The 23,916-nt window shown below is 35.0% G+C and overlaps 2 protein-coding genes and 1 pseudogene across 3 annotated transcripts in view; 1 reads left to right on the plus strand and 2 right to left on the minus strand.

Annotated features, from left to right (window-relative positions):
• LOC111395485 (probable amino acid permease 7) overlaps positions 1-4,180 on the minus strand; it is an 11,620-nt gene extending 7,440 nt beyond the window's left edge. The window contains exons 1-3 of the mRNA XM_023021496.1: positions 4,006-4,180; positions 3,810-3,897; positions 2,574-2,810 (exon numbers count right to left, since the gene is read on the minus strand). Of these exons, the coding sequence (XP_022877264.1) occupies positions 2,574-2,810; positions 3,810-3,897; positions 4,006-4,146 (466 nt within the window). The 5' untranslated portion in view covers positions 4,147-4,180. The remainder of the gene's footprint in view (positions 1-2,573; positions 2,811-3,809; positions 3,898-4,005) is intronic.
• A 2,096-nt stretch (positions 4,181-6,276) lies between these two features.
• LOC111394997 lies at positions 6,277-9,999 on the plus strand (annotated as a pseudogene).
• A 4,092-nt stretch (positions 10,000-14,091) lies between these two features.
• LOC111395486 (small nuclear ribonucleoprotein SmD1a-like) lies at positions 14,092-14,930 on the minus strand. Of its 2 annotated transcripts, none has more exons than XM_023021498.1 (2): positions 14,705-14,930; positions 14,092-14,303 (listed from the first exon to the last, which is right to left on the minus strand). In XM_023021498.1, exons 1-2 carry the CDS (start codon positions 14,901-14,903, stop codon positions 14,242-14,244), a joined length of 261 nt encoding a protein of 86 aa, XP_022877266.1. In that variant the 5' UTR covers positions 14,904-14,930; the 3' UTR covers positions 14,092-14,241. The 2 variants fall into 2 exon arrangements, with proteins under 2 accessions (XP_022877266.1, XP_022877265.1); XM_023021497.1 differs by lacking the exon at positions 14,092-14,303 and adding an exon at positions 14,391-14,594 and having other exon boundaries at positions 14,705-14,928.
• Between the last annotated feature and the right edge of the window lie 8,986 nt (positions 14,931-23,916).

Raw genomic sequence — 23,916 nt, forward strand, 5'->3', positions numbered from 1 at the left:
AAGATCAACACTACGAAATCCAGCATCTACACAGCAGGAATTTCTAGGTATGAGCTTGAAACTGTCATGGAAATCTCAAAATTTTCGAAAGGGACTATGCCTTTTCGTTACTTGGGTATTCCCCTTGCATTGGTGAAGCTCAAAGTGAGTTCTTATGCACAATTTCTTGAAAAAATTGCGGGTTATATTGGTGCTTGGAGTTGTGCATCTTTATCCTATGCCGGGAAGATGGAACTCATTATGGCGGTGCTTCAAGGAGTTGAATGTTTTTGGCTTTCTATCTTCCCCATTCCGGCTACAATTATTTCTAGAATTGTTAGCCTTTGTCGGAACTTCCTTTGGGGATCAAAGAAGCCATTGGTTGCATGGAAGAATCTATGCCTTCCGAAAGCAGAAGGGGGCCTTGGATTGAAAGACTTGAAGACTTTGAATTTAGCGCTACTTGCTAAATCCATTTGGAACATTCAAAACAAGAAGGATACCCTATGGATTAGATGGGTGAATCAAGTTTATCTTAAGGGGACTTGCATTTGGGAGGTTAGCCCTAAAAAGGATCACTCCCCACTCTTCAAGAAACTGCTGGAAATTAGGGATGTTTTGGCTCAATTCAGGGCTGCTGGACATCACCAACAGGTCCCGACGGTTGGGCGCAATAATGGGGGAATTTCTCTACCTTATTCTGATGATTTTGAGCATAATTTGCTGGGTAATGTGCCTCAACACTTGGGGCGAAATCTGCAGATTCTGGGCAGTTTTGTGCACAGGCAGACGGCTTCAGTCAGTAGGCAGTTTTCTGATTTTTTGAACGAAAATATGGGCTGTTTGGGAATGGATAAATTTAGTACAAAATTTGCTTATGACTTCTTCAGGCCTAAAGGTTCTTTCAAAACTTGGGGAGCTGAAATATGGAAGCCGTGTATCACCCCGAAGCACTCTTTCTTGCTTTGGTTAGGAGTGCAATCTAAACTCTTAACTAAGGATAAGTTGCACTTCTTGGACATTGATATGAATTGTGTTTTTTGTCCTCATTCGAAGGAGACTTGTGCGCATCTTTTCTTTAAATGTTCTTTCACTTCTTCATTATGGGGGAATGTTAGGCGTTGGCTTGGCATTAGGAGATCTATGTCAACTATTGCCAGTGTTTTAAAATGGTTGAAAAAGGAGGCTCGTGGAACATCATGGCAAAGTAAAGTGAAGAGGATTGCTCTTGCCACTACGGTTTACTATATTTGGTTGACACGGAATATGAAGATTTTTGAAGATCTCAAACCCGACTTGGATAGCATTGTGAGACGGATCAAGACACACGTATACAAGGTTATGTTCACCTCGTATCCGGATGTCTTGATCCATTTCGAGTCTATAGCATTGGGACATTGAGTTTTTATGTACTTCACTTGATTGTATCTCCTGGGTATGCCCGGAATATTTCGTTTTTATTTGTCCCTTACGTTTGCTCGGGTATGCCCGGAGTAGTTGTTTATGTTTATGGACATTGATTCGCCCGGGTATGCCCGGTGTACTTATATTTGATTTTGGACATTGTCTCGCCCGGGTATGCCCGGTGTATTTGTACATGGTACATTTTTTATCTATATATTTACATTTACCGATCAAAAAAAAAAAAAAAAGAGTTATACATTCCCAATACACTAGTTTTCAAACTTAGTATATTAAATATTATTACGTACTAGTCATTTTTTAAAATTATTTTCTCACTAACTTTTGTCATAGCTTTATTTTCATGTACCGACACAACTTAGGAGATATGAAGAAGGTCATCGGACAGACGGACACTGTTAGTTGTAATATTTTGAAAAATGTAGGATACTAATCGATAAATTAAATAGTAAAAAATTAAAGATCTATATATATATTCTTTTTAAGTTTTAAACCTTTTTGTTTTTTCAATAAAATTGATACTTACTTTTGGTTTTAATTTTGAATTTTCCAAGTGACATCTTTTACATTTGCGTAGTAGTATTATTTGTTGTATTACAATTACTTTGTATTACTACTGCAAATCACATAAAAATATTCACAAATCAAAAAGTATATACAACGTTTATGAAACAGATACGACGTGAATTTCCTAAAACATTCTCGCTATTGTGCATTTTTACACGAATTTTATAATAACTAAAATTTTTCCTCATTTTTTAGCCCAGAATTTACAAAATAGGGGTTTCGTGTCCTTGACTTGTCGAGACAATGTACATCAAAAACTTGAAAAAATATATATTTTTTAAAAATAAAAATAGGACATCCCTAGTTTGCTGAACATGTGTGCGAGGAGTTTCGAGATTGTCTCTTGCGTGTTAGAATTATAAAAAATAGGACAGACCACGTGGCACGTTGGACACTTGTCTTGGTGTGATTTAGTTATGTTGGTTTCCAATACGAATTGGACACCAATAATCCATCCTATAACGAGTCCCGTGCTTCACAGCTTGGGAGGTAAGGAAGTGACAAATTAAAATATCGTTTGTCGATGAAGTAGTGATGGAATTCTGTGATTATGCCACGAGAACTAAAGAGGTTATGAAGCACAAGCACAGCCAACTTTTTTTTACCTAAAATATTTCGGACAGCTTCTATGTAGGAGGCGTTTCTAGCCGGGCCATAGTCCGGATCAGGAGATTTGTAGCAATTCCGAAGAAGAAGTGCAGAAGTAAGGGTGACTGATGCAAATGCCAGCATAGTCAATGGACCTGCAATCCACCCCAGTTGTGACATGCTCCATGCCAGTGACAATACCCCCGAACCGATTACAGCTGTTATTATATGTGCCAAAGCTGTCCATACATTCCCTGAATTTTCAGATGGAGGAACAAACATATTTATAAATGCTCCTGTGAATATTTTGACTATTAAGTTGTAGATCATAGAAGAAGACATCAATATCCGGCAGTGCACCACTATATCTCAAATGGAATGGACAAGTGGAATAAAAGTTTTGATCTCTGTGCCCGGGAATGCTAAGAGTAGTTGTACTCGAAATTTTGATCATGGACAAGTGGGATAAAAATTATAAAGCACCAGACAAAAGGACTATTCACTCTTTGGGGCGGGCTTTTCATACTAAAATCTGTACGGGCTCTCTTATCATAGCGTAGCAACCTCGTGATCCCCCTCTAAGATCATATGAGAGGAGTATGAGAGCAGCGTTGTCATAAAATGGGTACCTGGATTTACTATTTGTATTTGCTATTATTTATTTTTTATTAAAAATATATATATATATATATATGAGTCAATGTCTTCGCATCTTTGGGTACTTTGTTTTCCTCAGTAATGAGTATAATTGCATTTTTACCAATAATTGTGGACAAAATTGGTCGGCCCATCATAATTCTTCAATAAGATTGATCCCTTAGAACAAGGAATTTTCCTAAATAATTATAAGGAATATTAAATGCTTGAAGAAATTTGCAGGACTAAGCACAGGAGTGTCAAAAGGAGACAAAGAAGTGGTTGAACTGAAACAAAACGATAACTTCGACCATTTTTATATGAAAGAGAAGTTCGGTAACTAAGCTGAAACAAGACGGCGAGTTCGGCGAATAACAGTGTTCTAACCCTTTCCCTTGATGTGTTTATATCAATATATCATTAGTTTAAATCCATTTCCATCTCCAAATTGGTTGAGAAAGCATGTTTATTGCATTCCTGCTTGTGGATAAGGACGATCGAAAAGCGTTAAAAACTACTTCTATTATTAAGAATTGAGCTGAACTCGTGACCTGAACAATCAATCATTTGATTTTTAACAATCGAATGTACGTAACAAGAAACCAGATTTCACTTACCATCACGTACGTGAGCTTGCTGCTCACTGGCATTTAGCCGAATTGTAACATTAAGCTCTGTGTCCTCATTAATCAGCCCGTTGTATCTCTGGCAAAATATAAATAATAAATAAAATAAAATAGCATCAAATGATTAACTAATTAAATTACTGCTGTACGTATTCCCAAATGAAATCGCAGAAATAGAAAGACTGACCTCATCTCTCTTAAGAGGGCACTTCATTACTTCAGTGGTCGAAGCCGAAGCCGAAGACGAAGACGAAGACGAAGACGAAGAAGAAGAAGAAGAATTTGAGACGCTTGGGTTCTGATCATCGCCACAAATTTCCATGCCCATGCTAGAACTAATTTCTGGCTCAGCTAATTTCTTCCTTCACTACACCATACATATATATATAGACCAAAGAAACCTGCCAAGAAAAGCCGTAGCAATTTCCTCAAGGAATTAAGCTCGTGGCAAAACTACATTAGCCGATTGTTCCGTGATTGAATTTTGAGGTTCGTGGCAAAAGCCGCAAAACTACATTGATGTTCAACAACCAATTGAATTTTGACAGCTGACAATTGGCAAAAAAGGTATCAAGGCGCAAAGCAATTTTATACTATAGGTCCCTCGTGTCCCACCTCATTAAAAAAATACTCCTAAAATGCTGACCTTCTAGATCGCAAGGAATAGGTGAGTGAGTGTGATTGAGAAATTCTGTTTGACGTTCTAGATCGCAAGGAACAGGTGAGTGAGTGTGATTGAGAAATTCTGTTTGACCATTTAAATTGAATAATGTTACTTGTAAATAATGGAGGTGGATTTTTTATTTATTTTTTAACTCAATCATATATATCAAAATATTATGCGTATACAAATCATCATGTATATATAATACAATGGATTTAATTTTTCATTCGGATACAAATTTATATATTTATTTCAATTGTTAATTTTAATCACATTCGCAATTATTAAATAATTATTATTTATCATTAATTTTTTATATTTATCCTTATAAATCATTTAAATATATACTAAAATAGGATTTTTCAATATTTTAGGTGGTAATAATTGTGAGAGAGTTGATTGGAGAGTCGTTCTCTACCCAATCATAACTCACTATATTATGTGTATGTGAATCATTATTTACATATAGTACAATAGTCAATATAAATTTATATATTAATTTTAATTAATAATTTCAATCACATTGACAATCACTATTATTTATTATATTCGTCTTTATATATTTACCCAAATAAAATTTGTTAATGTTTTAGGTGGTAATAATTGAGAGAGTTGACTGGGGAGTCCTACTTTATCATATAGGAATCTAGTGGACCACATTGAAGCATTTCGTAATTATTGATTTTTGTCTATTATAGTTAAATGCTGAGTATTATTATTATTATTATTATTATTTTTTTTTTTTTTTTTTTTTTTTTTTTTTTTTTTTTTTTTGCCGGTTTTTTTTTTTTTTTTTTTTATTTTTTTTTTTTTTTTTTTTGTCTATCTATAGTTAGTTGCCGATTTTTTTTATTTTTATTCTAATTATTTAATCTATCGCTTCCAATTTCTTAGCATGACGTTAGATGACTGAGGTCACGCTGTTTATTAAAATATTTGTTTGTGACCCGTTAAAATGAAAAATTTTCATTTTCATTTCAAACGGAAGAGGGACTGCATTCAGTCATTATTGTTGAAAGCTGTTGGGCAAAAGGTTGAATGGATTCAACTTTTTTACCATTTAAGTCAAGTCTTCATATTTGCATTGACTTGTAACATTACGGCAAAAGTTTTCTAGCCTTTCATATTCTCTCCAACTATTTTATAACATTTATTTTATGGGGAATTTTCAAAAATGTCACAAAATTAACAAGGTCCCCAAAAGTTGTCATTTTCACTTTATGTGAGCAAAAATATCACTTTTTTTGTGTGAAATGTCCAAATTACCCTTAATGACACATTTTCATTAGCATTTAATGCTTGATTTGAAAGAATTGATTATATTGATGTGATGATTTATTTTATATATAAAAAATATGGATAAATGTGTATTATATTGATTAATATGAATTTGTGTTAATAAAAAAGGGTAAAAGAAATTTAAAATGAAACATAAACAAATATATCTTCTTCTTCCCTTACAAACCCTAATTTTTCTCATCTTCTTCATTTTATTGATCAAAAAGATTTTTCTCTTGCATTCATAATCCATTTTGAGAGGTTAGTTATTAGAAAATATTTACATTTTACTTCTACAGTTTACTGTTTTGTATACAACCTGGACATATTTACTTAAAATTTTTGAAACTATTATTCATTGATTTTTTTTTAAATCCTTCACAAATGTGATTATCACTATTAAGGTTTTGAGTACTTTCTTCCATTCAAACCAGATAATGTTTTCATTAAATGTCTCTTCAATAACAAGGCCAATCTGACCTTTTTCATCTAGCTCAATACTAATTATCACACTTAATGTGTTGTGCTGAAGAATATGTTCTACCCACTGTCATCTGCTTCTCGACATTTTCGACGGTTCAACTGTCGAATTTGACATTTACAAACCGTCGGGTTAGACGTTTGAAATGTCGAACCCGAACATTTGCAAACTGTCGGGGTATATAGTTTTACTGTCAAATTGAACACTTAAAACGACGGAAAGCCTTGATTTGACCTTTTACTATTGTACGGATTTACGTATTATGTAGTGCCGCTTTCATGCTATTAAATGCCAACACATTGATTCTGTAGAATTCTTATCGTTGCAATCCCAACATTTGAGGTATGAATAATCATTTGAGTTTCATCATGTCGCAGGGGGAAAGTTTGTTCATGCGGATGACGAATAGAAGTGAAGAGGAGACAAAACCACTTACATTCTGGTTCTGACAAGTAATATCGTATCCGGACTTTTGTTAATGTTGAAGGACAAACTTGATATCTTGATCCCCGTACTCAAATTGAATTGAAGTTCAAGGTCGTTAACTTGAATATACCTCCGACCGAAATACGCGACGATGAAGATTTATTTTCATCACATCTCAAATTGAATTTGAAAGACAATTAGTGTGATGCTTTTAAAGTCTAAGTGCGCTTGTATCACTCACACTTGGTCTATCATTTATGAAAATTGTGTACATTAAATCATGTGTACCATTTCATCTTGATTGAAACATGGTACGCACAATATTTTAATGCAAACAAAGAACCGCAGTCAAGTATGTCCTTTGCGATTCTATCTATCTGGTTATTTTCTAACATTAATATGTTTGTCCCAGAAACCTATGGATTATGATAATCAATATTCAGGGTTAGACTGATCTTAGCCTAGATAAAATGAACTCGTAAGTTGTATTTTGTGAAGGACTTGATGGTTGATAACATTTCCATATATATGCAGGACGGTGGAGAGACGTTTGCAAACATTTTGTCATCGCGATAGAAAGAAGGTGAAATATTCCCTGAATGTTTCCTGTATTAGAACCTATGATGCATCGACATGAACACTGTGTCCAACACGTGTTTTTCAATAAAGTACTGACACGTTAATTAAATTCTTTAAAATTTTCGTTTATACAGTAAAACGTTTTATACTTGTTATTAATTTTTTCTTATTGAGATATTTTAGATTTGAGTATCTATTTGTTATTTAATAATAAGTTTATGGAAATATATAATATTTCTGATAAATAAAGAAAAATATTCGGGGTAGAGTGTCTTAAAAGTGTCGGTATCTGACACATATTCTAAATCAAGTATTTTGTAATGATTCAGATGCCGGACATGTTGAACTGGTTCGGATGGTGCACATGGGATGCTTTCTATACCGACGTTACATCAGAGGGAGTGAAAAAGGGTTTGAAGAGGTATCCCACTTATAATATGAGTAGGCATATTGCGCAATGTTGGCAAAATAACTAATGATTGATATTTTATTGAAGTTTTGAGAAAGGCGGGATTCTCCCCAAGTTTATCATCATTGATGATGGGTGGCAATCGGTTGGCATGGATCCGACCAGTGTTGAAGCGAAAGCTGATAACACAGCCCAGTGAGTCTTAAGAAACATGTCGTGTTTTAAAGTTTTAGTCCTTTTTCTTCTCTTTCTGTCTAACTCTTTAGAGTTCACTTTGGTTCAATTCAGCTTTGCAAATAGGTTAAACAATATCAAAGAGAACCACAAATTCCAGAAGGATGGGAAGGAAAATGAAAGGGTGGAGGATCCGACAATGGGCATTCGGCATATTGTAGCTGAGATTAAAGATAAACATTCTATTAAGTAAGATACGCTACACCTAAAGAACTGTCATAGCCACGTATGTCATAAATTTTTAGAAAGCAATTATATGATCTATCTTTGTGGACTATGCAGGTACGCTTATGTGTGGCACGCTTTGATGGGGTACTGGGGTGGTGTTAGACCTGGTGTTGCTGGAATGGAACATTATGAATCTAAGATGTCATATCCTGTCTCGTCTCCAGGGGTTCAGTCGAATGAACCTTGTGATGCTTTGAACAGCATTGTCAAGAATGGACTAGGTCTCGTGAATCCCGACAAAGTCTACAATTTCTATAATGAGTTACATTCATACCTTGCATCCGCTGGTATCGATGGGGTCAAAGTAGACGTCCAGAACATCCTTGAAACTCTCGGGGGTGGCCATGGTGGAAGGGTGAAGCTAGCTAGGAAATACCACCAAGCATTAGAGGCATCAATTTCAAGGAATTTCCCTGATAATGGAATTATTTCCTGCATGAGCCACAACACAGATGGTTTGTACAGGTAATTAAACCTATCGCTATTTCTCTTTTGAATTTCAAAAAATTAGATTGTAAATGTTGATTGGACTTTATTTTAATTTTCATAGTGCAAAGCGAACGGCTGTTATTAGAGCATCGGATGATTTCTGGCCGAGTGATCCTGCATCACACACGATTCATATTGCATCAGTTGCTTACAACACTGTTTTTCTTGGGGAGTTTATGCAGCCAGATTGGGATATGTTTCATGCAAGTTGATGACCTTATCAACCGTTTGTTAGTTCAGTAAAGTCAATAAATGTCTAAATACTAATATAACTGCGATTCTTATGGCAGAGTGAGCACGTGCCGTGGGAGGCTGTGCTATTTACGTCAGGTATCAAGAACACCCAAGAGTTTATTGTGGCTATAAAAATTTCTAACTTTGTTTCTTACATTTGTACACTGATTACATGCAGTGATAAGCCGGGGAAGCATGACTTCAATCTTCTCAAGAAACTCGTACTTCCTGATGGTTCCATATTGAGAGCCAAATTCCCGGGAAGGCCAACACGCGATTGCTTGTTTTCTGATCCTTCCAGAGATAGAGAAAGGTATATCTAGTAAATTTTACGATTCTATGATTGTTCTTTTTCAACTCATAAAGTTTCTTTAGTCTAATAACATTGATAATTTTGTTGCAGTTTGTTAAAGATTTGGAATCTAAATGATTTCATCGGAGTCGTGGGAGTCTTCAACTGCCAAGGAGCAGGTTGGTGTAAGGTTGAAAAGACTAATCGCATCCATGACGAACAACCTGGCGCAATAACTGGAATTATCCGAGCTAAAGACGTTGATTACTTGTCAAGAATTTCTGAAGATAGATGGCAAGGAGATGCCATTCTTTATTCTCATCTTCAAGGTACTTGCGACTGACCAAAACTCATACTGTGAAGAACTGCTAGAGAATGGACTCGTTTTTAACATCTATTTGTTGTCACTGCAGGAGACTTGGTTTATCTTCCAAATAACACTTCTCTGCCAATCACACTGAAGGCTCGAGAGTATGAGGTTTTCACAGTTGTTCCCGTCAAGCAGATGTCAGGCGGAATTACATTTGCTCCGATAGGTCTCATCAAAATGTTCAACTCAGGAGGAGCGATTAAAGAGCTAGATTATGAATCAGAACAGATGGGAACTGTCAGCATGAAAGTTTGAGGGTGTGGTCTATTTGGAGCCTATTCTTCGGTTAGACCTAAAAGAATTACAGTTGATTGTGCGGAAGTGGAATTTGAATATGAAGAAGCATCTGGATTCATCAAATTTTCTTTGAGAATTCCGGAGCAAGAGCTGTACCTTTGGAGAGTAAGGATTGAAATGTGAAGGATTTGTATTCACGAGAAATAGTTCAAGTTAGTCTAGGAGAAATTTAAATAAAAAAGTTACTATTTTTTGTCTCAGAAGAGCTGTCAAATTTGAGCAAAGCTGTCGATGATTATTGTATTAGTGATGATTCCGTTTTGTTCATGGCGGCATTAGGCCTGCATTTCGGCTTTATCTGCTATCTTTCATCGAGAGAATGCTGCATTACTTATCCGAAAAATTCGCCTCTAAATCACTTAAAAATGAAAATCTCAATTTGTACCCCTTTCTGAAGTAGTTTTAGACAAGCAAAGCTCAAGGGTATCCCTTTCAGTTTCATAATTTTCATATGGATGAATTGCTCTACAGTCATTTAACTTCTATCTTTGTTCAGAATGCTTTTGGAAAATTTACACAAACACTACAGATATATTTACGAGTGTATGAACACTAATAAAAAAAAAAAAAAAAAAAAAAAATTTGAGGAGAAAAGTGCTATAAAGTTGTGCTACATTTCAAAGTGGTTGGGCTATGAAAAACCTGCTTTGGAAGCTCTTTGATAAACGTTTTCAAGATTGCTTCAACATTGTTTGGTTCTGCCATCCTTCTAAAACCGACAATGCTCTTAACTTAGAAATGGAGAGCAATTTGAAGAAATGACTTTAAATCTTTGTGTATTGATCCCTAATCGAATTGTTTGAGATATACCAATTTAGAAGTGAAAGAAATTGCTTTATCAATTGAAAGCGGTCAAATTAGTGTATTACCAAATCATGCCCCTATAGCTATAGATAGATTTCAAGAATATGCTTCAACAACTAATGGTTAACAATGACTCTGATGGTTGATTTTTCTAGAACACGCAATAATGAGATTGATGATTTAGTAAATTGTGCCTTCAAATAGATGAAAGTAATTTCAGAAAAGATGAAGGAAATAGAGAAATAATTGAGGCAAGTAGACGTTGTTAAGGTGATTTCATCATTAGTTGGTGCGTTCGAATAATCAAAAGAAGTTATGTTATTGAGCCTATTTTGATAGAATTATGTCAAGTGAATCCAATCAAGTAGACTCCACTACAATGAAATAAATAAGATAGATAATCAATAAAAATAAAAGAGGATGGATCGACAACCTTACGAGGTGACACTAACTATAGTATTTAGTAAGTTATACATAGTATTGGATTTGAATCAATCACTGCCATCACATGAAAGCAAAACTCTAACCACTTAGTTAAGTACGCCATTTATCTCCTAAAGATAACCAAACGGAACCCATGTTATCGATGGATTATAGATATCATATTATTTATGAACAATACCACTAAAACATAGAAGATGTTGGATCATAGAACATTCATATCGACAAAAAATATCTACATGATAAAATATGTATCACAAGCACAAAAGGCTATAACTCAATTGGTAGAGCACCTCATATACACGCACTCCAATATTTTTCACGTTCATAGAGTACATCTACATTTTTGCTTTATGAATATAATAATTTTTGGGCATTTTAATAACATCAAGTCTTATTCCTATTTAGGCATTCTTCGTTTTGGAGATCTTAGCCCCAATTAGTACAGGGTGGGAGAAACTTTCTAGTTATGACTCATATCCTTGGATAAATCAATGGGTGACGCTTGATTACGATTTCGAATCGACTATTATTTTTTAGCTCAAGTTTTTGTGGATTTTGATGTTGAAACGGTTGTATGAGAGCGCGCACGCATGGTAGCTATAAAAACTAGAAATGTTTGTATGGTTACTCTAGACCCTTCTGTGAAGCGTGCAATGTCAAAGGTTGATTGAACCAAAAACTGCAACTACTATTTGTTAAAGAAATGTAACAGTTACAGAGAAAGTATTGAGTGAGAAGAATTAACATTTTGCAGATTCTCCCACTCTGCTACACCACCTCCTAAAATGGATTTGGATCCTCACCCTTACTGTGATAGGGAAAGCATCAATTGCAAGGACGTGAAGGAAAATTTGGACATGGCTGCACTGCTGATTCATCCCTTGAGCAAAGCTATCGATGATTATTGTATTAGTGGGACAATGAAGAAAAATCCTTACAAGTTTCTCAGTGTAGTAGACGTCAAGGTTTGACAGCCTTTTACAGACCTGAATGTACTTTTTACTCTGTAAATATGTAATCCTTATTATTCAGAAAAATTAAAGCTGAAACAATATAAACAAGGAATTTGGCCTTAGCACAAGTTATTAGACTCCTTTTTGGGCTCTTTCGATGGTGATGATTCCGTTTTGTTCATGGCAGCATTAGGCCTGCATTTCGGCTTTATCTGCTATCTTTCATCGAGAGAATGCTGCATTACTTGTCCGAGAAATCCGCCGCTAAATCACTTAAAATGAAAATCTCAATTTGTACCCCTTTCTGAAGTAGTTTTAGTCAAGCAAGCTCAAGGGTATCCCTTTCAGTTTCATAATTTTCATATGGATGAATTGCTTTTGTAAAATTTACACAAACACTACACATATATTTGCGAGTGTATGAACATTAATAAAATAAATAAAATAAAAAATTTGAGAAGAGAAAAGTGCGGTAAAGTTGTGCTACATTTTAAAGTGGATGGGATATGAAAAACCTGCTTTGGAAGCTCTTTGATAAACGTTTTCAAGGTTGTTTGGTTCTGCCATCCTTCTGAAACGGACAATGCTCTTAACCTAGAAATGGAGAGCAATTTGAAGAAATGACTTTAAATCTTTGTGTACTGATCCCTAATCGAATTGTTTGAGATATACCAATTTAGAAGTGAAAGAAATTGCTTTATCAATTGAAAGCGGTCAAATTAGTGTATTATCAAACCATGCCCCTATTGCCCCAGCTGTAGATAGATTTCAAGAAGATGCTTCAACAACTAATGGTTAACGATGACTCTGATGGATGATTTTTCTAGAATATGCAATAATGAGATCGATGATTTAGTAAATGATGCCTTCAAATAGATGAAACTAATTTCAGAATAGATGAAGGAAATAGAATAATAATTGAGGCAAGTAGAGGTTGTCAAGGTGATTTCATCATTAGTTGGTGCGTTCGAATAATTAAAAGAAGTTATGTTATTGAGCCTATTTTGATAGAATTATGTCAAATGAATCCAATCAAGCAGACTCACTCCCACGAAATAAATTAGATAGATAATCAATAAAAATAAAAGAGGATGGATTGACAAACTTATTAGGTAACACTAACTCTAGTATTTAGTAAGTTGTACCTAGTATTGAATTTGAATCAATGACTGCCATCACATGAAAGCAAAACTCTAACCACTTAGTTAAGTACGCCATTTATCTCCTAAAGATAACCAAACGGAACCTATGTTATCGATGGATTATAGATATCATATTATTTATGAACAATACCACTAAAACATAGAGGATGTTGGATCATAGAACATTCATATCGACAAAAAATATCTACGTGATAAAATATGTATCACAAGCACAAAGGGCTATAACTCAATTGGTAGAGCACCTCGTATACACGCACTCCAATATTTTTCACGTTCGTAGAGTACATCTATATTTTTGCTTTATGAATAATAATTTTTGGGCATTTTAATAACATCAAGTCTTATTCCTATTTAGGCATTCTTCGTTTCGGAGATCTTAGCCCCAATTAGTACAGGGTGGGAGAAACTTTCTAGTTATGACTCATATCCTTGGATAAATCAATGGGTGACGCTTGATTACAATTTCAAATCCACTATTATTTTTTAGCTCAGGTTTTTGTGGATTTTGATGTTGAAACGGTTGTATGAGAGCGCGCACACATGGTTGCTATAAAAACTAGAAATGTTTGTATGGTTATTCTAGACCCTTCTGTGAAGTGTGCAATGTCAAGGTTGATTGAACCAAAAACAGCAACTACTATTTGTTAAAGAAATGTAACAGTTACAGAGAAAAAGTATTGAGTGAGAAGAATGAACATTTTGCAGATTCTCCCACTCTGCTACACCACCTCCTAAAATGGATTTGGATCCTCACCCTTACTATGATAGGGAAAGCATCAATTGCAAGGACGTGAAGGAAAATTTGGACATGGCTGCACTGCTGATTCATCACCCCAACCAAGCCACAAGCAACTAACGTTACGTTCAATCCACTAAAGGCAACGACTACAATAAGCTATTGATTGCACGATGCAATATCAAAAAGGAAGATAAAATAACAATACTAAGCATAGCAATTCATATGACATACAGATGTTGCAAATAGTTTGTTACATAATCCAAACTTTGAACAGAAAGTTCTTACAACGTCTAGATATTGACGTTTCCCAAATATTAAGAAAAAAAGACAGGAAATAACTTAACGGCCTCTACCACGACCACGACCACGTCCTCTGGCCCTTCCACGGCCCAAAGGCCTCCCTATATTTTAATAGAAACATACAAAAGATTACAACCAGTAAAATGTGAGGAGAAATATTTATATCAAAAAGGAAGATAAAGTAACAATACTAAGCATAGCAATTCATATGACATACAGATGTTGCAAATAGTTTGTTCCATAATCCAAACTTTGAACAGAAAGTTCTTACAACGTCTAGATATTGAGGTTTCCCAACAATTAAGAAAAAAAACAGGAAATAACTTAACGGCCTCTGCCACGACCACGACCACGACCACGTCCTCTGCCCCTTCCACGGCCCAAAGGCCTCCCTATATTTTAATAGAAACATACAAAAGATTACAACCAGTAAAATGTGAGGAGAAATATTTAAGTAGATTCCAAACGTAAGAAACTGGAACCAGGGCAATAAATCCAGTACCTGCAGTAGGCTTCTTGGGCTTCACTCTAGGAGTCTCTTCAACAAGTAAAGTTTCCAGATTTAAGCTGTCGGGAAGGATGTAATAGCGTATGGTGTTACCCCTAACACTTAGATGATCAAGAGTAACTGGATTCTTCCCTTTCAGTGTCAGTTTCACTGTCTTCAAATGCATGTTCATGCTAACATCCACTCCTACCATAAACAGCAAAGCCAGCAATATGACAATGCAGCTTACGTCTAAATATTTCCACACGTTCCGAGTGTACGTGAGACGACACTGTAAAACCAAGTTTCTTGTTAAAACCAAAATACGGCAAACAAATAGTCTTATTTAGTATGGCAATAGCAACTCTGTCAACTTGCATGAAATTGCAAAAGGATAAATATACACAAGTAACACAACAGTGAAAACACAAAAGAGTTCACAATCAGTGCAACAAAGGCAGCATCATAGCTATTCCTCAACAACAATAAATTAAACCTTATCCTAAATGAATTTGGAGTTGTTACATGAATCCTTATCACCACTTAGTTCGATCCATCAGTATATTCACTAGAAGATCCAATGCTACCACGTCCTTCACAACCACAGCAAATCAAATTAATTTAGACCAACTCTTCCTCTTCCAAACTATTCCACAAAGATTGCACGACTCTAGAGAATGACAACTTCATCATCAAGTCCACACAAAGCAAGCCCAACCACTTAAAGTTATCATTCTCTTAATTTATCCTTGATGGGTGTTGCCATCACTTGTTACTTATCCATTATATAATCATCACACACAATACTGTGAACATCCTCATTTCTGCTTCATTCATCTCAACGTATCTTTGCAAAATAGATGCCAATATGGCAATATCCAAGTGTAGATTATGATAATTCATTTCTATATCATCTCAACCTAAAAATTTTGCAATTTGATTTCATTGGTGAGTAGATTCAATTATGCTGCAGTTTTGAACCACTGGTGTTTGGCCTCCAAGTTTCTACAATGTCAACATTGAAGAAATTGTTCAATCTTGATCAGAAGGAATAATAAATACAATTTCTTAGAATTGCATCATACTGCATGGATATGTTCCTTCATACAGTAACAACATTTAAAACTTTAGGTCACTTTGTCAACAATATCTTGCTGATGCAAAATGGAAATTGCACGACATTCAATATTAATAATCAATTCCTAGGAGTATGTATATAGAAAACAAATAAATAACGAGCGGGTCTATACGTAATTTGGCTTTCAGAATTTATATAGAAAACATTTGGTAACAATTTGTTGGATAATGATAACAAATAAATAAATAAAATGCAATAGATCAAACCAGATGTTGTCACACCTACATTTGATACAATTATGTGAAGTATTTTTCTATACAAGCAAATCAAATCTTTTTTCTCCCCTACCCTGCAAAGGCTAATTACATCCCCTAATAAGTCCAAATTCAAAGGCTAGTTCTAGACTCTACGCAGCTTTTCATTTTTGGGATTTGCAAAGCACAGAGTCAAATTTGCAACAAATAATATATCACCATTTTGAAGTATTGTACTTAATTGCACATTTTCTATTTTAATAAAAAGAAATTGTTACCTTGGCATCCTCATAGGCTCAGCTCTGTCAATGTAAAAGCCTTTTTGCTACGTTAAGACATCCACCCCTGCAATACGACTCTATAACAAGGTCCTATCATACAATCTTAAATATAATTATAATCAAAGTTCAGTGCATCATATGAATAATTAGGTTAAATTAGGGAGACTACGATCCTGTCCACGTGGCTTCTTGCTAAGCAAATGCCAAGTAATCGATGTCCCATTTTGGGTTATTTACATCGATGTCCACTTAACTTTTCACTCTGTCATCTTGGACACTAAACTTTAATTTGTTTAGACTGATCACTGAATTTATAAAATGCTTCATTAAGACTACAAATTGAGTTTGATGCCTATTTATTAATTGAAACTTATACCATTTTTGGTACCTAGTTATCAAATCATTTGGATTTTCAATTAAATCCTACGACTTCACACATGAACACGTAAAATGTTCAATTTTAAAAGCGAAGTCAAGTTGAATCGATGATTTGATTGAAACATCTTGTAAGATTTATCGATCAAGGTGATAGTAAGTGCAAAGTTACGTGGGCATTATTGAAATTAACCCTCGCATTTTTTATTTTGGTCGACATACCCCTGTTTGATGTAGATAAAAATTATATTTTAGGTGGATTTTGTTAAAATTTAATGAAAGGTATGGTTGAAAAGTTATAGATTCTATGAAATATATGATTAATATTAATTTTTGATTTTGACTTGAATTATTCAAGTATCTAAACTGCACCAAACATGGCTATAGCCTATATGTTTTAATGAGAAGTTTATATTTGATTTTAAGCGAAAATTAATTTTAGTCTAACATATCAAACCGTTTAAATCAAGATTCCCCCTTGTGCAGCTGTGCTCTCCATTTTCATTTAGTACTCATCCATCCAAATAGAGTTAAGTATAAATAATCTATAGGATTTAAAAACCAAAAAAAAAAACAACACACACACACAATTACATGTGGTAGAAATAAATATTTGCATGGGAAAAAGCAATTCATGGATTAATTGGTATCTGAAGATGAATGGACAATATAAAAAGCTATTGAAGCAAAATAAAAGGATCTTTGCAGACATATTATAAGAGAAAATTAATATACGGATTGACACAAAAATTATATTAATCCGACTTAACCAACAAAATGATGGAATTGGTTCAAAAAATAATCTAAATTGATTAAATAAAAGTTGGAAAAAGTGACTCGGTGTCAACCTTGATCAAATATTTGGACTTGGTCAAGAAAGCAGACAAATTTATTCTACTGGTAGTATATTTGAAGTCATAAAATGAGAAATTGATGTTCAAAGTTGGATGAAAAAATTATGAAAACTGGGTGATTAAACCCTATATGTCACTCGCCTATCACTCGATTTTCGTTCAAGCGAACATTGAGTGACAATGGCACTGCTCAAACAGTCTCGCCTTTTCGCTCGAGGTAAATTCTAACGAAAAGTTTGCGACATCAAGTGACATTTTGGTTCGAAAGATTGCGAGATTTGGCTTATATCCTTTCATCCCCAACCCTTCATGCTCTATAAATAAGGAACTAGGGACGTCCTTTTCCTCACACCAATGATATGCAATCATAAGCATTTCATTGTCTCTCCTTTCTCAACCAATCTTTGCATATACATTGCTTATAATGGTTTTCTTCATAATTTTGCATTTCAAGAGTGCTACTCTGCTTCTAGTTAGACGTTCTTGTGTGTTGAAGTGCTACTCACATAAGAAGTTGTTGTAGCTAGGGAGTCGATTGCCGTGAATCCGTCGGCACCGTTGCTGGGCAAATTCAGCTTAAGGATAAAGTGTTCAATACTTACCTCGACTTACATTTGTTTGGCATTATTTGCTGGATATTTTGGTTTTATTTATAGTCGTTACTCTGCCAAAATTTCTGGAGGATTTTACCAACATTCAAAACCATTATTCTGTCAGAATTTCAAGTGATACAAGGCATTCATTTGTCACTCCATACACACAAATTAACCAACAATCTTAAGTCGAATTTTTGTGCTTTTGGTTTGTTGGAGTGATTTCTCTTCGGTTAAACTATTTTAGTTTAACTTCTTCTACCCTTCTTTTGATTTGATTGATTTTCTGTTTTCCGTAAACAAAAATGAATAGGTATTTAATATCAATTCTGCTTCGAATGAAACCTTGAACATGGGAACTTCAAAAGGAAGTGTCCCTACTACCGTGGCTAATGCTTCGGTTGTGACTGTCCCTACAAACTTTGTTCCACATGGAGAGAAACTGGAGAAGTTCCTTGGGGTTGATTTCAAGATATGGCAACAGAAAATTTTATTCTATTTCACGACCCTTAACTTGGCAAAATCCTTAAAAAAAGATGCTCCTGCCGTGCAAGAAAGGGAAATAGTAGGACATCATTTATTGCGTTGGAGGCCTGGAAGAATTTAGACTTCTTGTGCAAGAACTACATTCTGAATGGCTTGGACAATGAGTTATACAATGTATATAGTTCCAAGAAATCTGCAAAGGAACTATGAGAATTCTTGGAAAAGAAATACAAAACTGAAGATGCCTATTCTAAAAAGTTCATTGTGGGACAGTTCTTGGACTACAAAATGGTAGATTCCAAGACCGTCATCAATCAAGTGCAGGAATTGCAGATTATACTTCATGATATTCATGCGGAGAATGTCTCTAAGTGAATCATTTCAATTGGACTGCTCCCACCTATGTGGAGGGACTTTAAAAATTATCTCAAACATAAGCGCAAGGAGATGAATATTGAAGAACTTGTAGTTCGTTTGAGGATTGAAGAGGACAACCGAAACTCGGACAAACATGTTAGAGATCAATCATTGCAAGCAAAGGCAAATAAAATGGAGTCCAACAACAAAGGGAAGAAGAGGAAGCACTCTGCGGAACCCTCAAAGAAGAACTCAAAGAAGTTCAAGGGTAAATGCTACAACTGTAGGAAGGCTGGCATCGTTCCATCAATTGTCACAAATCGAAAAAGCATGCCCAAGTGAATATCACCGAATCTGATGCATAGTCTAGTGGCATGTCAGATATGAACTTGTCGTCCGTTATTTCTGAATGTAACTATGATGGAAATTCCATGGAATGGTGGGTTGACACGGGAGCTGCCCACATTTGTGCTGATAGAGGAATGTTCACTATCTATTCTCCAACCGAGGGAGAAAAATTGTTCATGGAAAATTCCTCAACTTCAAAAGTGGAAGGACAAGGCAGAGTTATTGAAGATGACATCGGGAAAGGAACTTAGCCCCAACAACGTTCTTCACATTCCGGATATTCGCAAGAATTTAGTGTCGGGTTCTTTGTTAAGCAAAAATGGCTTTAAGTTGGTCTTAGTGTCGGATAAATTTGTTCTTACAAAGAATAAAATGTATGTAGAAAAAGGCTATGTAAAAGATGGACTATTCAAAATGAATGTCCTCACTATTGTACCGAACAATGCAATGAATAAAACATCCTCTTCTAGTTCTATTGTTGAATTGTCTTATTTATGGCATCATAGATTAGGACATGTGAATTATAACTCAATACGAAAATTGATGAACTTAAGTGTTCTTCCTAACATGCATTTTAATAATGAAAGAAAATGTGAAATATGTGTAGAGGCAAAATTGGCCAACACTCCGTTTCAATTAGTTGAACGAAATACCACACCTTTGGAACTTATTCACACAGATGTATATGACTTGAAGTTTATACCAACTCGACGTGGTAAAAAGTATTTCATCACTTTCATTGACAATTGTATAAGATACTGTTATGTATACTTGTTAAAAAATAAAGATGAAACATTGGAAGTGTTTAAACACTATAAAACTCAAGTTGAGAATCAACTTGGAAAACGAATAAAAATGATTCGTAGTGATCGAGGTGGAGAATACCTTGCTCCATTTGAAGAGTACTGTGCAGATTCTGAATTATTCATCAAACAACAACATACTCACCTCAATCTAACGGGGTTGATGAATGAAAGAATCGGACCCTTAAGGAAATGATGAATGCAATGTTGATAAGTTCAGGTTTACCTCAAAACTTGTGAGAGGAAACCTTACTTTCTGCAAATCATATCCTAAACAAAATATCACACAAAAATAAGGATGAATCGCCTTATGAATTATGAAAAGGTCGTAAACCTTCCTACAATTATTTGAAAGTGTGGGGGTGTTTAGCAAAGGTACAAGTACCAAAACCTAAACAAACAAGGATTGGACCTAAGACTATTGATTGTATCTTTATCGAATATGTTATGAACAGTAGTGCATATCGTTTCTTAGTCCACAAATCCGAAGTGCTTGATGTACATGAAGGTACAATTATCGAATTAAAAAATGCTGTATTCTTTGACGATACTTTTCCATATAAGGAAAAGGACACAAGTTCGCATAAATGAACCTATGACACTGCAATTGAAATCATCGTGAATATGGCAGAAATCTTCAAATAAATGAAGAACCAAGGTGCAGTAAAAGACAACGAATTTCCAAGACATTGGATCCAAAATTTGTCACTAATCTATTAGAAAATGATCCTAAGACATTTGATGAAGCAATGTCCACCCTGGAAGCTTCTTATTGGAAGGAAGCAGTAAATAATGAAATTGAGTCCATCATGAGCAATCATACTTGGGAATTGGTTGATCTTCCTCCGGGAAATAAACCATTAGGTTGCAAATGGAAAAAGAAGCTGAAAGCTGATGGATCAATTAACAAATACAAGGCTCAGTTGGTGGCCAAAGGATGTAGACAAAAGGAAGGCCTAGATTCCTTCGATACCTATTCACCGGTAATAAGGATCACTTCTGTACATGTCTTGATTGCAATAGCGATATTGCAGAATCTTAAAATACATCAAATGGATGTTAAATCTATATTCCTAAACGATGAATTAGAGGAAGAAATTTATATGGAACAATTGAAGGGTTTGTTGCCCCGAGAAACGAAAAGAAGGTGTGCAGGCTTGTCAAGTCATTGTATGGACTAAAACAAACACCGAACCAATGGCATGAGAAATTTAACAAAACAATGTTGTAAAATGGTTTTTAAATTAATGAATGTGACGAATGTGTCTACGTTAAAAGCACACCTAATGACCGCGTAATAGTATGTTTTTATGTTGAGGATATGCTAATCATGGAAAATAACTCGAATGCCATTTCCTCGATGAAGAAAATGTTGATCAAACACTTTGACATGAAGGACATGGGAATAGCCGATGTGATAATAGGGATAAAGATCTCTAAAACACATAACGGCTTGTTATTGTCTTAATCTTATTATGTTGAGACTATACTTAATAAATTTAAGACGCATGACAATGAACCAGTTAAGACACCAGTTGATTTGAACACACACTTCGCCAAAAATTCTGGTGATCCTGTGTCACAATTGGATTATTCACGCGTTATAGGCAGTTTAATGTTCATTATTAACTGCACACGTTCGGATATAGGAATGTATTCAACAAGTTGAGCAGATTTACAAGAAATCCTAATATGGAACATTGGAAGGCATTGAACCGATTTCTTAAATACTTAAGACGCACAGTTAAATATGAATTACACTACTCAAGATATCCTATGGTATTAGAATGATATACCTATGCGAATTGGATATCTGACACTCAGGATTCAAAGTCCACAAGTGGTTATGTGTTTACCATTGGAGGTGGAGCTGTGTCCTGAAAATAATCTAAGCAAACATGTATTGCTCGATCCAGGATGGAGTCGAAGTTTATTACTTTAGATAAAGCCGAAGAGAAGCATAATGGCTTCTTAATTTCCTTGAGGAAATTTCATGCTGGGAAAAGTCGGTACCTGTAATTAACATAAATTGCAATAATCAATCGACAATTGCAAGGGCACAAAATAGCGTGTATAATGGTAAGTCCCGACACATGCGTCGGAGACATAATACCATTAAACAGTTAATATCAAATGGTATAATCTCGATTAACTATGTTAAGACAAAAGAGAACTTAATGGATCCTTTGACGAAAGGACTTACAAGAGATCAAGTATACCATTTATCAAGGGGAATGGGCCTAAAGCCTATCAAATAGAATTAATATGATGGTAACCTAACCTTGCAGCTTGGAGATCTGGGACAACTAAGTCATAAAAGATTCTGAGTAAAGCACTTACTCTCGTTCCTAGAATTAAAGTGCTATGAGAAAGGATAAAAGGATAAGTGAAAGACTTTTAATGATTTCCATAACTTGTTTAGCAAGGAAGGAGATCACCTATGTAAGTGAAAAGAGGGGCCGCTTCTATGAGAATTTGGGGCTTAATTCTTCTAAAACACTTATGAAACCAAGAGCTGTCCAGAGCCAAAATGTACACAACCATGAGAACCGAAGTAGTTAGATAAGTCATGGTATTAGTACAGTTGTCTTGACTTACACAAACGGCTGAATGGTTCAAGACATCGCGTTCACCAGTTAGCCAAGTAAGTTTGAGTGTATTCAACTAAAGAAGGTTCAAGAATTCAAGCTACCTCTCTTGATGCTATGACTTGTCGCTTGTACTCTTGAGTTAGAGTCTGCATTTCATTTGCATTTTATTGTTCATATCAAAGAATTTCCATTCATGTGGGGGATTGATGGAATTGGTTCAAGAAATAATCTAAATTGATTAAGTAAAAGTTGGAAAATGTGACTCAATGTCAACTTTGATCAAATATTTAAACTTGATTCGATGGTCAAAATATGAAAGTAAATAGACAAATTTATTCTACTGGTCGAGTAGATTGTCATAGTATATTTGAAGTTTTAAAATCAATTCCGGATGAATGAGAAATTGAGGTCTAAAGTTAGATGAAAAAAGGAGTAAAACTAGGTAATCAAACCCTATATGTCATGGCTTGTCACTCGATTTTCGCTCGAGCGAAAAGCGACCGACAATGGCACTGCTCGAACAGTGACCTTTTCGCTCAAGCGAAAAGCTAGCGACGTCAAATGACGTTTTGGCTCGAAAGATCGCGAGATTTGGCTTGCATTCTTTCATCCCCAACCCTTCATGCTTTATAAATAAGGGCCTAGGGACGTCTTTTTCCTCACACAAATGATATGCAATCATAAACATTTCATTCTCTCTCATTTTTGAATCAATCTTTGCATATACATTGCTTATATTGGTTTTTCTTCATAACTTTGCATTTGGGAGTGCTATTCTGCTTCTGATTCGAGGTTCTTGTGTGTTGAAGTACTACTCACATAAGAAGTCGTTGTATTTTGGAAGTCGATTGCCGTGAATTCGTAGGCACCGTTGCGGGGCAAATTCGACTTAAGGACAAAGTATTCAACACTTGCCTCAACTTACATTTGTTTGGCATTATTTGCTGCATATTTTGGCTTTATTTATAGTTGTTACTCTGTCAAAATTTCTGAAGAACTTTACCAACATTCAAAACTGTTATTCTGTCGAAATTTCAAGTGATACAAGAGATTCGTTTGTCACTCCATACATACCAATTCACCAACACAAAATTCAAGTTTTCAGACGAGCAATATAAAATAATAAGAGGAAATTACACAGAATGTCAATTTTTCTCAATATATTTACAAAAATGTCAATTTTTTTAAAACATTGCAAGAATGTCAA

The sequence above is a fragment of the Olea europaea genome, chromosome 6, assembly GCF_002742605.1.
Source record: "Olea europaea var. sylvestris chromosome 6, O_europaea_v1, whole genome shotgun sequence".
Taxonomy (NCBI): domain Eukaryota; kingdom Viridiplantae; phylum Streptophyta; class Magnoliopsida; order Lamiales; family Oleaceae; genus Olea; species Olea europaea.

Excerpts from the sequence above, each read along its gene's own strand:
- LOC111395486 (XM_023021497.1), bottom strand. The coding sequence starts at position 14,903 with ATGGTAGGAGTGGATGTTAGCATGAACATGCATTTGAAGACAGTGAAA. Across the intron at positions 14,595-14,704 it reads GCCCAAGAAGCCTACTGCAG|GGAGGCCTTTGGGCCGTGGA; the intron begins GTACTGGATTTA and ends ATTAAAATATAG.